The following is an 8,594-nucleotide window of genomic DNA, read 5'->3' on the forward strand; positions in this document are numbered from 1 at the left end:
AGAGAAATGTATTAAATCCTCAGGGAAATTAAACCCAAATAATCCAATAATGGCATTACAAAATTAACACTAGACTATGAATTGAATTAATTGCCTCCTACTGTGGGGTTCTTGTCTACCACAGACCAAAACAAATGAAGCCAATGATGTCAAATGCCTAAGAGAGACCACAGGCAAGTTTGTATCACAAGAATTCACCCACTGTGGTTTTTCAACTTTCTGGCTTGTTCTGGAGATCAATACGAAGAAAGATCTTCACTTCTGCCATCTCATGTCTCAAATTACATACGGTAGGTTGGTGAGAGATGTGAGAGGTGGCACAGTGCTAGACACAACAGAGCAATTTTACGACTCTTTGTGAATTACCTCTAACTGTCCGTGTCTAGAAGTAGCTGGACTGTTGGAAATCCACGCAAGTCTTTTTCTCCTGAAAGGACTGAAGGGACTGGTGGGAATAACTAAAAGTATCTCTAGAACCCAGGCAGTCTAGTGATAAGGCAGATATTTAAGAACAGTCAGCTGCTCCAAAAGAGATTCACTTTGGCATTTCAGTCAATGCGCATTTATTTCTGTAAATTCTCTTTTAACGCCATGCTGTCAGCACGCCTTTGGCAATACGTGATTACCTAAATAATATGTGTCCTGGGACCAACAAAATTAGCATGTGTATGACTTACCAGGCCCCTGCTCATCTTCCTAAGGACTTTGAGAGGGAAGGTAGGATGCAGCATCTTGATGGAAAGAAAATTTTGGTGATTTACACAGCTTTACAAAATAAGACCCATAGAGCAAATGCAGAGGGTCTGACTGCCTCCAGCTTCTCCTGAGACACCAGTTTGTCAAAATGCCTATCAAGTATTTGCTCGTATACACATCCTTCACGTTACAGCTGACATTGACCCCTGAAGCTTTTTTAATAACCAAATAGCATTTTACAAAAAAAACTAATTCATGGCATTTTGTTGGGATATTATAATTTTTCACATTCTTAATTTGCTTGACATTTTGAAAATACTATGCCTGACTCTTTTGTGCAGATTAAAAACAAAAAAAAAACCATAGCTAGCATGGATTAAATACTTCTTTTTCCTTCCCTCAAGAATTGACACAAACACCAAAAACAAAATGCTTTTTGTTTAAGCTTAGAGAAAGGAAGCATTCTGTTTGTTTGGAATCTTAATTACTATCGCCCCAAACTTACCTAATTAGAAACTCTTTTATAATGAGGAAAATTATTTTCAAAGTTAATGAATTTGCAAGCACAAACATTGCTGTCTTCCCAGAATGAATTATTCACATTCCTTACATGCATATTTTAGTTGTACATTCTAATTAATATTAGTACTTAAAATGTGTGAGATTGATTTCACTGTTAAAAAAAAAAACTTGCCTTTGTTTTTAGATGATATAAAAACACCACAATTTTTTTCTCCTCTCATAAACATTGGGCTGCACATACAGACTTAATTTTCGATTTGGACAAAATGGAAATTATTTCATCAAAACTATTCATTTTATTGACTTTAGCCACTTCAAGCTTGTTAACATCAAACATTTCTTGTGCAGATGAATTAATGATGTCCAATCTTCACAGCAAAGAAAATTATGACAAATATTCTGAGGTAAGTTTTTAAAATCTCTCTGAGTAGCATTAATTATATACTATTAATCCTAAGTCTAATGATTTTGTAAAGAGTAAGAAGTAAGTTGGTGTGTACTCTGTTTTATTGTCAAACTTCAGCCTTCCTCTGACAATGTATAAATGTAACTTGTATTATTTAGCACAACAGCAATCAGGCTGGCTTCTGTAATAACAATTGTACTGGTGAGTATGGTACTTAGCAAGCATACAGCACATTAATAATTTTCAATCAACTCACAAGTGCATATTTGGAGTAAATGGTTGGCAGAACTAAGATTTGGATACATTTCAGCTGGACATTCAAAGTGTTTTAAACTACAAATAAACCAAAAAAGACATTTATTTTGGGCTTAGCAATTACAAATTGACCAATGTGTACTAAATCTATACCTTAATAAAGTGTCTACCCCTAGATGGTAAAATTGCAAATTGTTTTTATTTTCTTTTACATGTTTTGCAAATCTGCTGAAATTAGTGTGTATACTCATTTTACTCAAGCAATAATCAGAAAACAATCATTTGAAAATCTCCATATGACAAGCTCCTATGATAAAGACTAAATCTAATTAAATATTCTCTGTATTTGAGATGGTTCCTACAAAGTTGGCATATTTGTGATGCAGTAACCCATAAACCAATGGGTTCTTTACTAAAAATATATTTTATATTCTAATAAAAATGCAATTGGTTTCTTGAGAAAGATTTAGAGTGGAACCCTCAGTAAGATGGAATAAAAAAAAGAAATTCACTGGGCCTCCTACAACTATACCCCAAAAACTGGCCAGCATCTCTGTTTCGATGTACCGTGTTTCCATGTGCCACTTTGGCCTTTAAAGAGAAACATGAAAAAGGAGTGGGAAGTTTCTCCAAAATCAAATTACAAAAATATATAAAATATTCCATAAACAACATGAGTAAAAAAAAAAACCAAAAGAGAATAACTGCAGTAAAATAAACTTTTGCCTCATTTCAGAACTTCATTATGTTCCTGCTGCTTGAACTCATTGCTGTATTCACTATATATATTTTATAAATATTTTATGGTTGTCTTACAATAGTCTAGGGACAGAGAAACTAGATTGCTTTAAAAAGCTTAATACAAATTATTTATTAAAAAATTCTGCACATAAGAACACAAACTTTGTTTATAGCTTTAACAATTCTGCAGATTAAAGTCTAGATTTAAGTTAATTAGGGGCTTAAATCTATTGCTTATAACAACAGTATGTTATTGTAATGGTTATTTCTAATTATAGCCTAGAGGATACCCAAAAAGGGAAAGAAGCCTCAATTTTGAGGAATTAAAAGATTGGGGACCAAAAAATGTCATTAAGATGAGTACACCTGCAGTCAACAAAATGCCACACTCGGTCGCCAACTTGCCATTGAGATTTGGGAGGAACACTGAAGAAGAAAGACGCGTTGGAGCAACAGCCAACCTGCCTCTGAGATCTGGAAGAAATACGGAGGTGAGCCTCGTGAGACGGGTTCTTAACCTGCCCCAAAGGTTTGGGAGAACGACAACAGCCAAAAGTGTCTGCAGGACGCTGAGTGATTTATGTCAAGGATCCTTGCATTCACCATGTGCCAATGACTTATTTTACTCCATGACCTGCCAGCACCAAGAAATCCAGAATCCCGATAAAAAACGATCAAGGTAAATACCTGAAAACCAGTCAAAGTGCATGGGCAGTTATATGGAGGTGGTCTAGAAACTTTAAAAATGACTACACCTTTTCAACATAAGTTTCTAAGACAGCAAGTTTCCTAGAAGGAGAGAGAGGCAAAGACACAAGGAACTGAATACCTGTACATTGGGAACTATAGAAGGCCAGGTACAATAAGCATGGCTCAAGGTATAAAATCATAAGATGGCTTCCCCTAAGCCACAGATGAGCATCAGTCTCATTATCCTGTAGCTGCTGAGTAAGTCCATGCAATGACAGGATATTGTCTGACGCTGGACCTCTCCCACATAAAAAGTCTCACGGGAGAGAGCTGTTCAGGTGTAAAGGACCCCATCTCAATAATCCAGGTCTCAAATGCAGCAGGTTTCCTTTGCCGACTTTTAATCAAAGTGTTTTCTTTTTTCTGGATCTCATCTTATAAACTCTGTTATAATCATTATTTATATTAATTAAGACATGTATTATCTCCTATGTATACATCAGAATGTAAGATTTAAAAATTAATAAGCTACCTACCTATTATATTATAGTAGAGAGTGTATGCTTAAAAAAAATTTTTTTATGTGAAGTAGAACATGATGCTTTAGTTAAGACCTGAAGAAAGTACAGTGGCAGACGGTGTCACCTTATCTGACACCGTCTGCCACTGTACTTCTCAGGACACTCCAGGTTTGTTCTTTTCCATGGTACTTATCCCCATCGGACATATATTTAGGGTCCATGTCTTTTCCATTTCTTTTCCATGTGACTTATCCCCATCTGACATATATTTAGGGTGCATTGCCTTTATTAGAATTTCAGTCCTACAAATCCCATAATTTTTGTCCACTGCCATATCCCCAGAGACTAAGAAATGTGTCTGCCACATAGTAAGCCCTCAATATTTGACATGATAAATGAAATAAGAGAGGCACTAATAAAGTCCTGCAGAGGGTCAGAAAAAAAGAGGATGTTTCTGTATGTGGAAACCTGCCTTTGAGAAGCAGCTTTCTCTTGAACATTTGGAGACTGGTGGGAAGAGGGAGGTCATTTTTAGGCACTAAAGCAAGGTGAGCCAAGAACAGCCGAGGCACCCTTTGGCAAGAGCAAAATATATGCAAAAAGGAGAGAAAGAAGGCTAGACAGAGTAAGAGCAGAGAGCGCAGATATTGAGGACCTGGACAAGGACTTGGGGCACCATTCATCAGGAGCGGGAGAACCGTGACATTTCTGCTGAGGTTCTGGGATGTTATACAGAGGCAGAATTGACAGCTAATCAGATGTTGGGAGTGGGGCGGTATGGAGGGAGAGAGATGAATCAATGATAAGTGTTTGGGCCCAAGTGCCCATCACAGATTCAGCATCCCCCCAATATTTCACTCATGTCAAGTGCAACACAATTCAACTCAAGTATAATTAGGTAGTTAGGACTATGGCTTGTATTTGTATGTACTCTTGCATGCTGTTGTTCTGATGGGTGAGAACATTTTGTACTGCTTACATTTTAGGAGACTGGTATTCAAGAAAATGGATGATGCAGAACTGAAACAAGAAAAATAAGAAACCTGGAGCCTGTCCCTAAAGCTGTGGCCTGTAATCTACAAATAGCTCTATAGCAAAGACCACAAGGAAGAGCAGCTACATACATTTCATCAGCTATAGATCATCAACAGCAATTTTTCCTTGTCAGTACGACTATAATAGTATCTTGAAAGTTGTAAAAATTTAAAGCATATTTGTTATGTAAAGTTAAAAGGATTTTTGTCTGAATAAAAACGAGCATTGTAAATGCTTTAGAAATCTCTCGTAATTGAGAGAGAGACAGAAGACCCTCGTCACTACCCTATATAAAAATCATAGACACAGTTACACTTAATAAAAAATAATTAAATAGAAGAGCACCCTGAAAAACATTATGATGGAAATTAAATAATTTCCCAGAATAACATGGTTGAACAAGGATTACAAATCACTTATAAACATGTTTCTGTACACCCTTTCTATCGTGTCAAATGTTAATGAATCTGTGATCAATTGAAATGTAAATGTCGTGTAATACTACAAAATAAAAACTCTTAGACTTTAGGGAGATAAAAGAAAAAGGCAACTATGAGTTACCTCTTTTAGTGTCTCCTCTGTCTACATCCAGAAATTTGCTTCTGGTGAGTTTCTTTTCTCCTCATTTAACATTTCAAGTGTTTGGTTTGCAAAAAGATCTGGCTATTCCTCAACTAAGAATTTATAAATTCAGTACACCACAACACAAATACACAGTGACGTGCCTTTAATCCTGAGGATATGAAGTCTTTAATCAGATATAACTAGTTTATTGAACAGTCTCAACTCCACTGGGCGCACACAGGAAATGGTTTTATTTTTCTCCCATTGTGCCCCCCGCTGGGCTGTGTTGAATCTCCTGCCCCTGCTGACCAAAGTTCCCTTAATAATACTCTGGACACACTGCAGAACGCCCTCAGTCACTTCCTGATATTAAAAAACTTTGTCAAGTCCAGTTGAAGATGCCAACCTCATATCCAAAAATAAAATGTCTCCCCCCACCCCCATGGCTGGCTGGGCTGGAGGAAGGGCCTAAAGTGGGAAAGGGGCAGGTCTGCTCTTTCTCCCTTCCTTCCCTTTCTCACCTGAGAGGTAGGATGCTGGGAGGGAACATAGTAGGCTCTGAAAAACAGTCTCCCCTCCTATCTTCTCCAGGACACAGGAGGAATGGGGATAGTGGGGATGGTCAAGAGAAGCGGTCTCCTCCTCTCTATATAAAGTTGCTGCTTCTACAAAAGCGTTCTTCGGGAAGACTCGCAGGGGCCTTCACACGGGTCACCTACCTGGGGGCTCTGGATGCTACTCGATCTCTCCCAGCTACCCCCGTCTCATCTGTTGTCCCCATAGTTTTTATTGCCAGACAGAAAGTCTCAAGCCAGCCACCCTCCCAGTGCCCGCTTGATGCATAGAGAATGCAGATACCCCAGCCAGCCCAAGGGTGGACTGCAGGTTGCCGCTCCACTGCCCCCCGTTGTCTCCACCCCTCTTGTCCCTGTTTAGGAGGGGGCAGGCCGGTCATAAGTCTACTGCCTAAGCAAGCAGCCAGTCAGAAGTAGCATGCATGCGCCTGTCAAAACCCCACATTCTAGAAGTGGTTTTCTAGGAACCACTCTTACTTGGCTTCTTGAGGGAGCAGCAACTGCAGCAGGCCCCTCCAAGGCAGACTCTCATACCTGCACATGTTGGAAGGGCACGGCCAAGGCAGGGAGGGCTGCTGTGGCTCTGCCAGGTCTTAGCAAACCACGAGCGGGTGTCTGGCTCCTGCCATCCATGGTTCTCTTCACTTAGCATCTCTTCTAAAGTATTTAGCCTCTCTGTATACCTCCAGTTGTGGTCCCCAGTTGCCAATTCTGAGTAACAGAGAGAGTATCCTGCAACGTCCTGCTACGCTAATAAATAAAAGACCATCTGGTCCTGTGAGAGTATATGACACAGGGAAACTTCTTGTCATAGAAATGGGTTCTTTAGCTAAGCCCCTAATTTACGGGAAATGTTAGCTGAATAGCCAACTGTTGGCTGTCCCCTCATCTGCTTGGCTTATTCTGTTGTGCCACCACACCGGCTCCTTCACCAGCTTCCATAAGAACCCCACTCACGTAACTCAATGTGGAGCTTGCAATTTTGCAGAGGATTTGCGGGATTGCATGGTGCAGCATTTCACTGGGAAAGTCTCCACCAGGCCTCTTCTGGGTCCTTCATTAACTGGACCACTGGCAAGTTCCCGTCCTCTCTGACCTCTGTTATTCACTCCAGAGTGGCTTCATGGGTGTGCAATCCCTGCAGTCACACAAAGCCCCACGCTTGGCTCAGTGCTCTGCTGTCACTGTCTTGAATTTCTTAAGTATTTCAAGGGGCCCCATGTTTATATTTTGCACTGAACCCTGCATATCATGTAGCCTATCTTGCTTCCCCCAGACTCGGCCCTGCTGGATCCCATAACAACCGTGTTTGTTAATCAGAGCAGCTTCCATTTTCTACATCAAACCCAAAAGCCAGCTTCATGCAGGCCTGCGAGGTCTGCTTCCATCCTACAGTGGGTATAAAATACAACTGTATGTTTCATGAAGTGTGCTCAAAATGCAAATTTATTTTTGTGGCCCTCTGCCGCTTTCTAATATAAGGGATAGGGAAGAGGGTGTGCAGAAATCTTCCTCTGACCCTCAGTGAAAACTTGGCCAGATGCCATGAACTTCACCTCTCTCTTAAGTAATGTCAAGCCTTTGGCCTCTCTGAGTCAAAAACACACAGTCTCAATTCCATTGTCATCAGCCTTTCAGCCTGCATTCAGCTGCTCATACATTCATTCTGCGCCCTTCCCTTGTTGAGGCCTAAGTCTGGAGACAGGACCGTGGTTGGCTTCTGTTCTCTCTTCCACCCTCATCTGCGGCTCCTCTCCCTGGCTGCCTTTTTGGACTGCACTGGGAGTTAAGAGAATTGGGGATGAGAGGAGAGGGGACGAGATAGTTCTCACCTGGATGGACTCACTGTCAGGACTCAGGGGATGGCGCTGCCAACCATTCCTGGACCCTCTCCCTGCCATTCTGTCATCCTGTGAGACTTTCCAGGCCCCACAGTGGCCTCGGCCCTCAGTCCTGGGGCATGGGCATCCACTCCATACATGCTTATTTCTCTTCTGGGGTCCTCTTGAGTAGGACTTGAAACATCTCCAGTAACTCTCTGCCTGCCGCCGCCTGTATCTGGTTGTGCACAGCTCCCCCTCCACACCTGGCTGTGATCCCAAATGGCTCCTCTGTCCTGCTGCCCCCAGGCTCTTCAGCCCTTTTGGCTTTTGTTTTTCTCAACTTCATAGAATACATTTCCTTATCATGTGGAAGCCCCTCCCTGATGAAGGGTGAGGAAGCAGTAATTCCAGACCCCTGAGCATGGACACAGGTACCAGGTCACAGCGACGATGTAACAGCTCTCTCCAAAGGAATCTCTCCTGAACCCAAACACTATCCTTTTATTGTCTCCAAGTCAGTGAAGGAAATGAGGACTGGTGGAACCAGTTTCCAACCACATCCTTTAGAAAGTCTGCAAATAGTGATCTGACTTCGGAATTGTTTTATCTATTAGTTTTGGGGGTTTTGGTTAAAACTTCACTTTTCACATCCTTTGCAACAAAGATGAATCTCTGCTTAAGCGGAGTGCTCACGGCTGCTAAAATGATGTTTTGTCTGAATCAATAAGCGTATACCTACATTATTCGGGAGAGAGTTCATTAATTC

General features: G+C 40.9%; 1 protein-coding gene across 1 annotated transcript; it reads left to right on the forward strand.

Moving 5' to 3' along the window:
- Nucleotides 1-1,443: 1,443 nt before the first annotated feature.
- Nucleotides 1,444-5,410, forward strand: NPVF (neuropeptide VF precursor). Its single transcript, XM_023225883.1, has 3 exons — nt 1,444-1,622; nt 2,899-3,299; nt 4,818-5,410. The coding sequence occupies exons 1-3, from the start codon at nt 1,485-1,487 to the stop codon at nt 4,867-4,869; spliced, it is 591 nt and encodes a 196-aa protein (XP_023081651.1). The 5' UTR covers nt 1,444-1,484; the 3' UTR covers nt 4,870-5,410.
- Nucleotides 5,411-8,594: the final 3,184 nt, after the last annotated feature.

The sequence above is a fragment of the Piliocolobus tephrosceles genome, chromosome 8 (assembly GCF_002776525.5).
Source record: "Piliocolobus tephrosceles isolate RC106 chromosome 8, ASM277652v3, whole genome shotgun sequence".
NCBI classification, from domain to species: Eukaryota; Metazoa; Chordata; class Mammalia; order Primates; family Cercopithecidae; genus Piliocolobus; species Piliocolobus tephrosceles.

What these genes read in the sequence shown, in the direction of transcription:
- NPVF (XM_023225883.1), top strand. Translation starts at nt 1,485, where the DNA reads ATGGAAATTATTTCATCAAAACTATTCATTTTATTGACTTTAGCCACT. An exon ending in ATTATGACAAATATTCTGAG is followed by an intron (nt 1,623 to 2,898) that starts GTAAGTTTTTAA and finishes TTCTAATTATAG; the next exon opens with CCTAGAGGATACCCAAAAAG. An exon ending in CCCGATAAAAAACGATCAAG is followed by an intron (nt 3,300 to 4,817) that starts GTAAATACCTGA and finishes CTTACATTTTAG; the next exon opens with GAGACTGGTATTCAAGAAAA.